The sequence below is a fragment of the Loxodonta africana genome, chromosome 18 (assembly GCF_030014295.1).
Source record: "Loxodonta africana isolate mLoxAfr1 chromosome 18, mLoxAfr1.hap2, whole genome shotgun sequence".
NCBI lineage: Eukaryota > Metazoa > Chordata > Mammalia > Proboscidea > Elephantidae > Loxodonta > Loxodonta africana.
The window spans coordinates 82,422,313-82,437,308 of NC_087359.1; the positions used below are offsets into that span (position 1 = coordinate 82,422,313).

Here is a 14,996-nt window from a genome sequence, read left to right on the forward strand (position 1 = left end):
GTTCAAGGTTAGCTAGCTATTGTCTAATGCAGCTGTTAGGTTCTAAAGCCAAGATGTAAGATAAAAGTTAAGTATATAGTCAAACAAGCCCTGAAAATCTCTCAAATCACCTAAATGTACAGCTTACACGGTTTTGTAAATGTAACTGTGAACAAACATACCAACCTTCAGTAAGTCTAACAATTAGTTTTTCCTACAGCATTTAACAGTTTGCTGCTTCTTCAGTTGCACCTCAGACAGAATAGCCTACATTTAAAACAATAAAAACAAAGTATGCTTTCCACCCACCCCAGCATGTATAAGTATAGTGATAATTCATTTCAGCTTATAAATGAGGAATCTGGGATGCAAACTTAGCTTGCCACGTCTTTCTCAAATTTCCTATGATGCGTGAGTGTTCTGAGAGGTAGACACGGATTCTAAAAAATAATAACGCTGATGGTGTTTCTTTTTAAATCTTATTTAAAAAGTATTTAAGAAAAATAATACAAATACTTATTCCATTGCTCTTGTTTTTATGCAATAATCTGTTTTTCAGAAGTGGCAACCCATACCTGAGACGGACAGGTGTGGTTAGGAGAGGCCCTGAGGCATAAGCCCAGCATCCACAACAGTGAAAACCCCCTCCATTCACCAACTGCTATCCTATGCTACGTTGCTCATGTTAGAATTAAAGCATATATATGCATACGTGTCTGCAATTATTTTTTTCTATTACAACTTTATTTAATTTCTAGGATTCACTGCTATCCTTGTTCAGTAACAGAATCCCCCCGTCATCATCTATTTGATTCCAACTCACAGCGACCCTCTAGGACAGAGCAGAGCTGCCCTGCAGGGCTTCCAAGGTTGTAAATCTTTACGGAAGCAGACGGCCACATCCTTCTCCCACAGAGCGGCTAGTGGGTTCCAAATGCCAACCATTTGGCTAGCAGCTGAGCACTTAACCACTGTGCCACAAGAGCTCCTAGTAGCAGAATACTCTTCAAATGTTAATTTTCTGCATCATTTACTTCATCCACGCCACCATTTTGTGTTGTCTATTTTGATCCAAAATTTTACCACTGCTACTTTTTTTTTTTTTTTTACCTTCAAGACTGGCAGATTAATATTTGTAAAGAGGACATGACATGTCAATCACATGCTTAAAACTGCCATGGGCTTTTTTCCTGAGCAACCAACCAGAGCCCAGCTCTAGGTCTTCCCATGTCACACGGGTGTGTTTCCTACGGCTCCCCTCTACCCATTTAGCTTCTGGACTAACTCCAGCAACCTCAAGTTTTGTTTCTTTTCTGTTCCAGCCTCCTTGGCTTTTCTCATTCTATTCCTTTACCTGGAAAGTAAATTTCTCAAAGTACTTCTTATTCCTTTGCACAAGAGATCTAAAAATAAGTGTGCTACTCTAGTGAGAAGGAAATTAGTATTTTCTCTTTCAGGTGTTAAACAGTATCTTCTGAATTTCACTCTAAGAATATACACAAAAATAAAGACAAACAGGTTACAGTGAGAATTTGAACACAAGCATCTTAATTTCCAAATCCCAATGAAAATAATCAAAGAAATACATAGTGAAAGTCCTGAATCAGCACTGGTATAAGGGTACAGTCTGCATGCCTTAGACTTTGAAGAACTTCTGCTACACAGAGTAAGCGTGGGAAAAAAATTGAAAGAAAATACCTAAAGTTTATCCCCAAATCCCTTCCAAAGAAAATGCAGATATGGGATATGGGAAAAACCCTAGTAATGTCTCCTACAATAGAGGGCTGCGGCTGGAGAGCCACCTGAGAAGGACAGAGAGTGTGCAGAACCTTTATCTTACAAAGGATTGCGGCATTAAGATGTGATGTGGTGCAAACAGTTAATGTGATCAGCTGCTAAACAAAAGGTTGGTGGTTTGAGTCCACCCAGAGGCATCTCAAAAGAAAGGCCTGGAGATCCACGTCTGAAAAACCAGCCACTGAAAACCTATGGAGCGCAGTTCTACTGTGATGCCAATGGGGCCGCCAGCACTTGGAGATGGCCTCATGGCAACCAGTTTTGGCCCAAGAAGATCAGGACATAGTTCATCTGAGGCACAAAGGGCAGTAGCAACAAGGATATCAGGAACTGTCATTCTATGTACTTTTTTGAGCCAACACAAAACTAGACCCAGAAAGCTGGCTCCTGTATTCCAGTCTCACTAAATAAGAAATCAGACACAGATGAATTCCCCTACTAGGCACCTACTCACTCTATGCTCTGTTTGAACTTCTGTGTCTCTGAATATGTAATGTAAGTTTACCTTAAAGTGCCTTCCTTCTAGTTTAAGATATGAGAAGACTCTGAGAGTTGTCAGGCACAGTGAGTGGATCTAGGCATAATCTACAGACATTGATCTTGGACCAGTGTTAGGCCTTGACTCACTTTTATTTATTTAAGCAAGACTGAGTGATGGGGAATATACACAAATATTTTATAATATAAAACAAAGAAAATAACTACACTCAAGAGAAAACAGACATTTGTAAATTTATGACCAACCCCAAACCAAACCCACTGCAGTCAAGTCAATTCCAACTCATAGGACAGAACAGAAGTGCCCCATAGGGCTTCCAAGGTTGTAAACCTTTATGGAAGCAGGTTGCTACATCTTTCTCCTACAGAGCAGCTGGTGGGTTTGAACTGTAGACCTTTAGGTTGGTAGCTGAGCGCTTTAACCACTGCACCACCTGGGCTCCTTAAATTTATAACAGGAAACAGAATTAGATTTTTGATACCACCTGCCTCAAGTACACAATAAAATTTAAGAAAATAAGAAAAAAATGTGAAAAATAAGATGACAATTTGAAACAAAAAGGTTGAGATTAAAAATAATATAAACAGTCTAATAATACTATTAAAATAGTTTAAAGCAGAACCAAGAGAGAAAAAGCAATGGTGGTATATTTGGGAAGCTCTCTGTTATGGACTGAATTGCGTCCCCCCAAATGTGTATCAACTTGGTTAGGCCATGACTCCCAGTATTGTCTGGCTGTCCATCATTTTGGGATCTGATACGATTATGCTGTGTGTTGTAAATCCTAACCTGTATGATGTTAATAAGGCAGGATTAGAGATAGTTATGTTAATGGGGCAGGACTCAATCTACAGGATTAGGTTGTAACATGAGTCGATCTCTTTTGAGATCTAAAAGAGGAAATTTAGCACAGGGGAGGGGGACTTCATTACCACCAAGAAGAGCCAGGAGCAGAGCGTGTCCGGGTTCCTGCATTGAGAAGCTCCTAGACCAGGGGAAGATTGATGACAAGGAACTTCCCCAAGAGCTGACAGAGAAAGCCTTCCCCTAGAGCTGGTGCCATGAATTTGGACTTCTAGCCTCCTAAGCAGTGACAGAATAAATTTCTCTTTGTTAAAGCTATCCACTTGTGGTATTTCTGTTATACCAGCACTAGGTAACTAAGAATTTGGTAGCAGGAGTGGGATGCTGCTATAACTGATACCTACAATGTAGAAGTGGTTTTGGAATTCAGCAATGGGTAGAGGCTGGAAGAGTTTTAAGGTGCCTAATAGTGAAAGCATAGATTGTCTTGAAGAGACTGTTGGTGGAATTATGGACATCAAAAATGATTCTGGTGAGAGCTCAGGAGGAAGTGAGGGCTGCTGTAACAGCAGAGACAACACAGACGACAAGAAGCAGCAGCAGAGAAATGGCAGCAGCAGAGCCAGATCAGTGTGCGTGAGATGGTGCAGGAGCCAACCCACTGAGCAACAGTGTCTTTGGGCAGGATGCTTCTTGGCAGAGTGGGGTGCTTCTAGGCACTTACTGGTAGAGCTCAAGAGCTTTGTAACACTTGCCTGGGGAGGGCAGAAGCCAGGCCAGCCCAAGAGGCCCAAGGGGCTGAGCGCCCAAAGAGCCAAGAGACCAAGGAACAAGGAACCAGAAGCCGAAGAGACAAGGAGCACAGGAAACAGAGCTGTCTTGGTTTCAAAGGGTAGGGCCACGGCCTCTGGGGTCCCAAAAGGTGGGGCCATGCCCTCCTAGGTTTCAAATAGTCAGATCTTCACCAACTTGGTTTTGGAGTGTGGGGTTGCCTTTCGTGAGTGCTGGCGGGATGGAGCTGGACCCACTGCCCAAAGCAGAGAGGAGGGGGACCTCATTATCACCAAGCAAGAAGAGCCAAGAATGGAGCGCATCCTTTGGACCCAGGGTCCCTGCGCTGAGATGCTCCTAGGCTAGGGGAAGACTGATGTCAAGGACCTTCCCCCAGAGCCGACAGAGAAAGCCTTCTAGAGCTGGTGCCCTGAATTTGGACTTCTAGACTCCTAGGCTGGGATAAAATAAATATATCTTTGTTAAAGCCATCTACTTGTGGTATTCTTGTTATAGCAACACTAGATAACAAAGACAGTCTCTCTGAATATTGATGAATAAACAAAGTAAAGATGTGAGATTTCAATTCACTGGGCAGAGACGGTTTTGTTAACAAATGATGTTGGTATGACTGGCTAATGAAATGGAAGAAAAAGATCCATACTTAACACCAGATTAAATAAAGGTGGATCAAATATTTGAATATGTATGTAAAAAGTGTGTGTGTGCAAAATATATGAACAAAATTTAAGAGTCTATTTGTCTAACTCAAGCACGTCTGTTAGTTAGTTATACTGTGGGGGCTTGTGTGTTGCTGGGATGCTGGAAGCTATGCCACTGGTATTCAAACACCAGCAGGGTCACCCATGTGGACAGGTTTCAGCTGACCTTCCAGACTAAGACAGACTAGGAAGAAGGACCCCATGGTCTACTTCTGAAAAGAATTAGCCAGTGAAAACCTTATGAATAGCAGCGGAACACTGTCTGATATTCTGATATAGTGCTGGAAGATGAGCCCCTCAGGTTGGAAGGCACTCAAAATATGACTGATGAAGAGCTGCCTCCTCAATATAGAGTTGACCTTAATGACATGGATGGAGTCAAGCTTTTGGGACCTTCATTTGCTGACGTGGCATGACTCAAAATGAAAAGAAACAGCTGTGAACATCCAATAATAATTGGAAATTGGAATGTAATAAGTATGAATCTAGGAAAATTGGAAATCGTCAAAAATGAAATGGAATGCATACACATCGATACCCTAGACATTAGTGAGCTAAAATGGACTGGTATTGGCCATTTTGAATTGGACAATCATATGGTCTACTATGCTGGGGGTGACAACTGGAAGAGGAATGGCATTGCATTCGTCAAAAAGAACATTTCAAGACCTATCCTAAAGTACAACGCTGTCAGTGATAGGATAATATCCATACGCCTACAGTTAATACGACTAACATTCAAATTTACACACCAACCGTTAAGGCCAAAGACAAAGAAACTGAAGACTTTTACCAATTTGTGCAGTCTGAAATTGATCAAGCATGCAATCAGGATGCATTGATAATTAGTGGTGATTGGAATGCAAAAGATGGAAACAAAGAAGAAGGATCGGTGGTTCGAAAATATGGCCTTGGTGATAGAAATGATCCTGGAGATTGCATTTTAGAATTTTAGTAATACCTTTCTTCACCAACATAAATGGCAACTATACACATGGACCTTGCCAGATGGAATACTAAGCAATCAAATTAACTACATCTGTGGAAAGAAACGATGGAAAAGCTCAATATCATCAGTCAGAACAAGGCTGGGGTGGGCTGTGGAACAACCATCAATTGCTCATATGCAAGTTCAAGCTGAAACTGAAGTAAATTAGAACAAGCCCAAGAGAGCCGAAGTACAACCTTGAGTATATTCCACCTGAATTTAGACACCATCTCAAGAACAGATTTGATGTGTTGAACGCTAATGACTGAAGACCAGACGAGTCGTGGAATAACATCAAGGACATCATACATGAAGAAAAAAGGAGGTCATTAAAAAGACAGGAAAGAAAGAAAAGACCAAAATGGATGTCAGAAAAGACCCGGAAACTTGCTCTGAACATCGAGTAGCTAAAGCAAAAGGAAGAAATGATGAAGTAAAAGAGCTGAACAGAACAGTTCAAAGGGCAGCTCGAGAAGACAAAGTATTGTGATGACATGTGCAAAGACCTGGAGATAGAAAACCAAAAGGGAAGAACATGCTTGGCATTTCTCAAGCTGAAACAATTGAAGGAAAAATTCAAGCCAGAAATTGGAATACTGAAGGATTCTACCGGGAAAATATTAAATGACGCAGGAAGCATCAAAAGAAGATGGAAGGAATACACAGAGTAACTATACCAGAAAGAATTGGTTGATGTTCAACCATCTCAGGAGGTAGTATATGATTAGGAACTCATGGTGCTGAAGGAAGAGGTCCAAGCTGCACTGAAGGCATTGTTGAAAAACAAGGCTCCAGAAATTGATGGCATACCAATTGAGATGTTTGAACAAACAGATGTAGTACTGGAAGCACTCACTCGTCTATGCCAAGAAATTTGGAAGACAGCTACCTGGCCAACTGACTGGAAGAAATCCATATTTATGCATATTCTCAAGAAAGGTGATCCAAATAAATGCAGTAATTATCGAACAATATCATTAATATCACACACAAGTAAAATTTTGCTGAAGATCATTCAACAGCGGCTGCAGCAATACCAACAGGGAACTTCCAGAAATTCAAGCTGGATTCAGAAGAGGACACGGAACCAGGGATATCATAGCTGATGTAAGATGGATCCTGGCTGAAAGCAGAGAATACCAGAAGGATGTTTACCTACGTTTTATTGACTACGCAAAGGCATTTGACTGTGTGGATCCTAACAAGTTATAGATAACATGGTGAAGAATGTGAATTCCAGAGCACTTAGTTGTGCTCATGAGGAAACTGTGCATAGATCAAGAGGCAGTCATTTGAACAGAACAAGGGGATACTGCATGGTTTAAAGTCAGGAAAGGTGTGTGTCAGGGCTATATCCTTTCACCATACCTATTCAGTCTCTATGCTGAGCAAATAATCCGAGAAGCTGGTCTATATGAAGAATGGGGCATCAGGATTAGAGAAGGACTCATTAACAACCTGCGTTACACAGATGACACAACCTTGCTTGCTGAAAGTGAAGAGGATTCGAAGCACTTACTGATGAAGATCAAAGACCATGGCCTTCAGTATGGATTACACCTCAACATAAAGAAAACAAAAAATCTTCACAACTGGACCAACAAACAACATCATGATAAACTGAGAAAAGACCGAAGTTGTCAAAGATTTCATTTTACTTGGATACACAATCAACATCCACAGAAGCAGCATTCAAGAAATCAAAAGATGCACTGCATTGGGCAAATCTGCTGCAAAAGACCTCATTAAAGTGCTGAAAAACAAAGAGTCACCTTGAAGACTAAGGTGTGCCTGACCCAAGTCATGCTGTTTTCAATTGCCTCATATGCATGTGAAAGCTGGACAAGGAATGAATGAGAAAGCCTGAAGAAGAGTTGATACCTTTGAATTGTGGTGTTGGCAAAGAATACTGAATATACCATGGACTGTCAAAAGAATGAACAAATGTGTCTTGGAAGAAGTGCAACTTGAATGCTCCTTAGAAGCAAGGATGGCAAGACTACATCTCATATACTTTGGACATGTTATCTGGAGGGATCAGTCCCTAGAGAAGGACATCATGCTTGGTAAAGTAGAGGGTCAGTGGAAAAGAGGAAGGCCCTCAATGAGATGGAATGTCACAGTGGCTGCAACAAGCATAACAACGATTGTGAGGATGGTGCAGGACTGGGCAGTGTTTCATTCTGTTGTACATAGGATTGCTATGAGTTGGAACTGACTCAGTGGCACCTTAGAACAACGTTTGTCTAAACTTGGGTAGCGGAATCTTAAAAACAGAAAGCCAAGAAGCAGTAAAGGAAAAGACTAACAGATTAAATTACATAACAATATACAATTTTCTGTAAGCCTAGAGATAATAAAGCCAAAAGACATACAATATATTGAGATAAACACATATCCCTAATAAAATACCAATTTAAAATCTTGTAAGAGAAAAACAATAAGCTCAATGGAAAAATAAGCAAACGTGCTAAACTAGCAATTGTTAGAAAAGAAAATGCATAAAAAAGGGCAAAAACAAAACAAAACAAAAAAACAAACCCATTGCTGTAGAGTTGATTCCTACTCACAGTGACCCTACAGGACAGAGCAGAACCGCCTCACAGGGTTTCCAAGGTTGTAATCTTTACAGAAGCAGACTGCCACCTTTCTTTTGTGGAGTGGCTGGTGGGTACAAACTGCTGACCTTTTGGTTAGCAGCTAAGTGCTTAACAACTTAGCCACCAAAAAAAAAAAAAAAACCCATTGCCGTTGAGTTGATTCTGACTCATAATAAACATATAAAAATATGCTGGGGGAAATGTGAATTAAAGTAATAATAAGACAGCATTTTTGGCCTATCCTATGAGCAAAAATTAAGATTTGTAATATCCATAGCTGCTAAGGCTATGTAGACACGAGCATTTTTATACAAGAGAGATTAACAGCAAAATGTCAGCACTTGGGCAAGTAATCAGGCAATACCTATTAAAATAAAAAGTGTGCATGTTCTCTAATTGCTATGGCTGCTAACCAAGAGGTCGGCCATTCGAATCCACCAGGTGCTTCTCGGAAACTCTATGGTGCAGTTCTACTCTGTCCTATAGGGTCGCTAAGAGTCGGAATCGACTTGACGGCGGCGGGTTTGGTTTGTTTTTTTTTATTCTCTGACGCAGCAATCATACTTTCAGGAACCCATCCTATAAAAATAAAAACATAAGCTATTATGATGAATAAGGATTTTTATTACAGTATTTTTTGTAAAGAAGGAAAAAACAACTAGAAAATATAACCTTGACTATCATCAATAAGACTATGTTTCAATACTCCAAGGTTTATCCATGTTGTGGAATACCATGTAGCTATTAAAATGAGTTAGATCTGTAGATATTGACCTGGAAGGATGCCCCTGGTATGGTACTTGAAATGGAAAGTACTGTATAGAGTATCATCCCACTTTTATACAAAATAGTTAAATGAACCCTACATGTATTTATAGGAATAAATGGAGAGATACAGAAAATACAGTTAACGCTGATTACCTTAGAGGGTGATTCTGCAAGAGGGAGAAGGTTAAACTTTTCTTTATACATCTCTTTTTTTTTTTTTTTTACCAGCATACCTAAATAATACTTTATAATTAAGAAAAAAATCTAATAAATTAAATCACCCAAACAATTTGTTTTTATATTCCAACAAGACAAATGCAGACCTCAAATTCCATGTACTGTATTTTCTGATACCCTGGAGTTTTGCTTTAAAAATCAACTTATGCAAGTTAAATATTTTTGCTGCTTCTTCTCTTAGTCTAGTAATGAAATTATGGGAGAATTATCTTCATATTCCAAATCAGCATCCTACCTACAATTTGTGTTTAAAGTCCACCTTGCTTGAACGTCAAATTCTAGTTCTTTGACTTGGCTTTAAATTTTTGAAACTATCTTCACTAAAAAATTTAGAACAAAACAACACAGAGACCTTACAAAAGGTGGCCAGTGACTAAAAATTAGGCAAAAGACTCTTCTAAATATTAATACATTTATTTAGCACTTCATAATTGCTTACATATAAAAATATTCAGTGTTATCACGAGTAAAGACAGGTCAAACTATGGAGTGCAAATACAGCTGTTCATACCAAGTTGAGGTGTGGTCTTCCTATTGCATATATTTGAAAACACATGGCAAAGTAATTTTAAATCATTCTAAGAATTCTCAGTTCGAGGTAAAAATCTCCCAGGATGTAAGTTTCTATCCTAGTAGGACAATTCTAACAGGGTCTAAATGAGTTTTACAGAGAAGATGTCAACGCCTCTTTTTGCTAGTGATTCTGTGCACTGTCCTTTGATCCCAAAAGTCTTCCTGAGTTTAAAGAATATTCCTGTTTCTAAGTTTCCTATTATTAGACAAACAACCCTTGTCTTATTCTTTCACAGCCCTACTCTGTGTATCCTGTCCGTCCACCAGTTCCTCACAAGAGAATTACAAAGTAGACACTTTCAAAAGTTTAAAATCATACTTTGAATTTTGGACCACTCTCAATTATACACTTCTGGTAAGTTTTATTCATGAGGCTTTTGTTGTAGCTGTGTTAGTTTTCAGTCAGATTTTAACGCGCATCCTCGCCACGCACACCTGTACTGTCTCACCACATCTTTCATTACCGACCAATCATCTGTGCGTTACTGCGTGCCTTTAGCCTAACAGAGGTCTTGGAAACCAAAGCAACACGTAGTGGTGGCTCTGTTTCAGATGAGGTTAATGAAGTTAGGCCCCAACTTGAAAAAGTTCAATCAGGACCTGAAGCAGAACTTTCAAACTTCTTTGGAACAAGGCATCATACAGATGGCTTCTTAAGTAGTGTTAATTCCATGATTATCAGTTTACCACATTCAAAAGGAAGCATAAAAATAAACTCCAAAAAATAGAACACAAGCGTGTGTCGCGTTTTCCAGTGCTCTGGATTTGCTACGCCACTGCTCTCTGAACACTCTAGTTGTGTCTAAAATAATTTTTTTCACAACAAACTTGTACTTTGCTTTTTTTTTTTTTTTTAGAACAACTTCATTTTATTCTCCCAATAAAAGGCTGTTGAATCTTCTGAGGAAAAAAAAAAAAAAAAAGGAAGGCTCATCTTTGGTCATGCAATGAGTTGGTTCCGATATGTAGAAACAAGGTAAAGAGACTTGACTGCAATGACTCTACGTGAAACAGGGTGCTATAAGGAAATAATGCGGCTCTTTAGAAAGAGAGAATTTCTCCTTTACATTATTCCCCCTTTCATAGAGAAATGGCTGCAGTTTCCAGTCATGGCAAGGGCTGGGCTGTCTTCCACCAAATGCTCTGCTAGCTGACAGAGACCATGGAGCTGCGAAAATAGAAATGGGGAGGGAAAGGCCAGTCAAGGAGTTAACGCAACAGGATCTTAGTTCACACACGCACGCACGCACGAGTTAACAGTTTACACTGTTCCACAGGGAAATGCTAGTATCCAGAATATGGCCAACATGTTTTATTCCTACAAATTTTTGGAAGTCAAAGGTCTTTAAACAGAGAAAATTCCAAAGACTTCAAAACGTTGTTACTGTGCTCCTTCCACACTAGACCCTCAGCAGCCAACAACTGTGCTGGTAAAGTAGAGATGACCAGGAGGGACAAAATCAGCTCATGCTCCCCTCTGCTGTTCTGACAGCCAAGGAGCATCTAAGAAAAAGAGAACTCATTTATTATCACGCATAAAAATCCTAAACGTGTAAGGGGAGATTTCAAAGCAAATTGGTAAAGATTGGGAGTTGGGGGCAGGGAAGGAGCCACAGCTCTTTAGGACTATAGGCTCTATACATCTAATATCATAAATGCAAATTTAAACTATGAAAAAATTAGTATGAAAGCGAAAAGATAATGCTTGCTGAGGTAAGAGGATACAAGAGGACCAGTTTCTACACTGAGGGCCAAATAAAATTCCAGGAGCTGACTGTCATAGCAACTAATGTGAGATCTGTCCAGAGAGCATTTAGGAATACCCGTGAGAGCTGGCCCCTCACCAGGGACAGGGTTTCTAGGTCAACACTTATGCAACAAGAGCTGGAAAAGATAACTTAGCAATCCAAAAATACATCTCCAACCCCCTCACTTTCCCTTTCACTGACAGCCACAAGAACACTTGCTGAGGACTTGCAGCGTTAGAGCTATAAGAACACAAAGGGCACACACAGGCACACAGGTCGATGTTAGAGCATAACACATATGTGCACACAGAGTCAGAAGCCAGCTCCAGGGCAGTCTGCACGTGATAGGCCACCATGCTGCTCCTTTCAGATGGGCCAATACAAGAGTCAGTGGTGCAGGCTAAACACATTTTGAATCTTAGACTTCTACCTTAGAAATGAATACAGTTAATTAAACACAAATTTTAAGTGTTTTTAATGATATCTTAAGATGCTGCCCATGAATGTTTACTGGAGTTAAATGATAAACAGCATAAAAATTGAATAAGCCACCCTAAAAATAATGGTGTTCACTGTTTCAAAATAAGACAGATAAATGCACAGGCCTTTCACTGCTACCGTCATCAGAAGCCTGTGTTGGATCCTGCCCGGTGTCATTCAACAGTAAGTTTGCATGTAGCCCATCTAACCCTTAAGCCAAGCTGCCTGTGTCGTCTCAATATTCACCAGGCCCCAGAACTCAGCATTTCAGGAAAAAGATTTGATGTTTTAATTTCAATTAAAGTTTTAATTTCAATGTCTTTCTCTTAATTGTTCAAATCTGAAAGAAGTCAGGGCTTAAAATTTTATTCATTATCCCTTTGCCCACTAATTTATACACGTCCAGTAAAGCAGACCCCTTTCAGGTCCGTAAAAATCATGGTGGATTGTTCAAATTTCTGGAAGAGAAAGACCAGATCTAGAAGCCCAGCTAAAACATGGCGACAAAGCGATTCAAAGGACTGCCCTGGAAAGATGGTAAGGTTGGCACCAGAGTTTCTTCTAGAGAAAGGCCAGCTAAACAACTAGTCTCAAGAATGGTAGAGCTTAAAGGGGTCTTAGAAAACTACCTAGTCCCATCTCTTCCTTTAAAAGAGGAAGGGGCGAGGCTGGGCAGGAAACACTGCCAGTTAGTGGCAGAGATGAGACTGGGGCCTTAATTCTATGCCCATCTGTATTAACATCAGACAGACATTCTGACTCTGAAATAAAAATACCTTTGAAAATGTAAATAGGAAGAGCCCTAAACCCATGGCCACTGAGGGTATTCTAACTCACAGCGACCCTATAGGACAGAGTAGAACTGACCCCATGGGGCTTCCAGGAAGCAGACTGCCACATCTTTCTCCTGCAGAGTGGGCTAGTGGGTTTGAACTGCTGACCCTTCAGTTAGAGCTGAGTGCTGAGTGCTTAACCACTGTGCCACTAGGGTTCCTTAGGAAGACCACTAATGAGCTAATTTTTAGAATATCTCAAATACTAAGTTAAATAATATTCTACTTTGTTTTCAGCTATTAATTCCCTGGTAATAAATGTCATTCTTAATCAGGTACTTCATTTGCCCACTTATCAGCCTGACTTATAACTGAGGTTTCCTTGAATGTCCATACATGTAAAATCGGAATATGAATCAATCCTCTGTCATGATCAAGGTGTTTCTGAGATGCTCTTACCTTCTCTCAGTTGTACTTGGAGGATCTCACCAGAAAATTTTCTGCAAGTTCTTTGGCTGTGGCTGAACCAAGAACGACTTTTGACTTCTTAAAGTCAAACCGAGTTTCAGTCAAGAACTCATTCAGCCAAGATGGAAACGCTAGGTAGCTTCAGTACTTTTGAGGGTGTAAGTTGATTTCAATTCTTGCTCAAGAGGTAAGTTCAAGAAGTGGCTTAGCCATCATCAAGTAACTTCCAAATAGTCAATACTTTAGGACGGGCAGCTTGTCAGAGAAGCGCAAAATCAGATAAGAAACCGTCACTGGCAGTTGTCTGCTGTCCTGACAAATGCAATGACAGACAAGAAACTCTGACACCTACAGTTTTCAGTAACACGCCATGTTCTGGAGTGTTGTCAGCTCCTAGAATTTGTGACACGTTTTGTGATAAAGGATAAAACTGTTGGATTTGGAATGTAGGTTTGCAAATCACTGAAAAATCAAAAGAGAAACATTCTGTGTTAAAAAAGCAACCCTAAGTCTGAAGATACAGGATATAACACATGTAGCCTCAATGTCAGGACACTTGCAGAGATTTCCTGATACCAGAGTTCAAGTTGTGTAGTTTGGCCTGTATCTCAGGACCTATGCAAGGAACATTGTATCTCAAACAATAACCTATTTAGGACCACCACTTAAACTCAGGGCTTGTCTATCACCATTTGTTTTTAAAATAACACATATATAAAGCAATGGAAGTTACGACTTGTTTCCTCTTCCAAAGACACACAATATGGAAGCAAGACAAATAACAAGCGAACACAAAAGCAAACTAGAATGACTTCACACTCATTTATCACTAAGGCACATTATGAAATCTAGTTTTCTCTCCTTGTACCCTCTTCTTAAAACTCACTTCCTTTGGTGGATAGAGGGTATGATAGTGACTATAAACAATGATTTTGATTTTTTTTTTTTATAATAACTTTTATTAAGCTTCAAGTGAACGTTTACAAATCCAATCAGTCTGTCACATATAAGTTTACATACATCTCACTCCCTACTCCCACTTACTCTCCCCGTCTTGAGTCAGCCCTTTCAGTCTCTCCTTTCTTGACAATTTTGCCGGCTTCCCTCTCTCTCTATCCTCCCATCCCCCCTCCAGACAAGAGTTGCCAACACAATCTCAAGTGTCCACCTGATATAATTAGCTCACTCTTCATCAGCATCTCTCTCCCACCCGCTGACCAGTCCCTTTCATTTCTGATGAGTTGTCTTCGGGGATGGTTCCTGTCCTGTGTCAACTGAAGGTCTGGGGAGCATGGCCGCCGGGATTCCTCCAGTCTCAGTCAGACCATTAAGTTTGGTCTTCTTATGAGAATTTGGGGTTCTGCAACCCACTGATCTCCTGCTCCCTCAGGGGTCCTCTGCTGAGCTCCCTGTCAGGGCAGTCATCAATTGTGGCCGGGCACCAACTAGTTCTTCTGGTCTCAGGATGATGTAGGTCTCTGGTTCATGTGGCCCTTTCTGTCTCTTGGGCTCTTAGTTGTCATGTGGGCTTGGTGTTCTTCATTTTTCTTTGCTCCAGGTGGGTTGAGACCAATTGCTGCATCTTAGATGGCTGCTTGTTAGCATTTAAGACCCCAGACGCCACATTTCAAAGTGGGATGCAGAATGATTTCATAATAGAATTATTTTGCCAATTGACTTAGAAGTCCCCGCAAACCATGCTCCCCAGACCCCCGCGCTTGCTCCGCTGACCTTTGAAGCATTCATTTTATCCCGGAAACTTCTTTGCTTTTGGTCCAGTCCAATTGAG

General features: G+C 40.4%; 1 protein-coding gene across 24 annotated transcripts in view; it reads right to left on the bottom strand.

The window, feature by feature from the left end:
- SPECC1 (sperm antigen with calponin homology and coiled-coil domains 1) overlaps positions 1-14,996 on the bottom strand; it is a 476,325-nt gene that overhangs the window by 136,283 nt on the left and 325,046 nt on the right. The window contains exon 8 of one of the 24 annotated variants that reach the window (XM_023539634.2): positions 10,632-10,906. The exons of the other annotated variants lie outside the window; for them this stretch is intronic. Within the exon in view, the coding sequence (XP_023395402.1) occupies positions 10,885-10,906 (22 nt within the window). The 3' untranslated portion in view covers positions 10,632-10,884. Of the gene's footprint in view, positions 1-10,631; positions 10,907-14,996 lie in introns of those variants that run through there. 24 annotated transcript variants of the gene reach the window in all.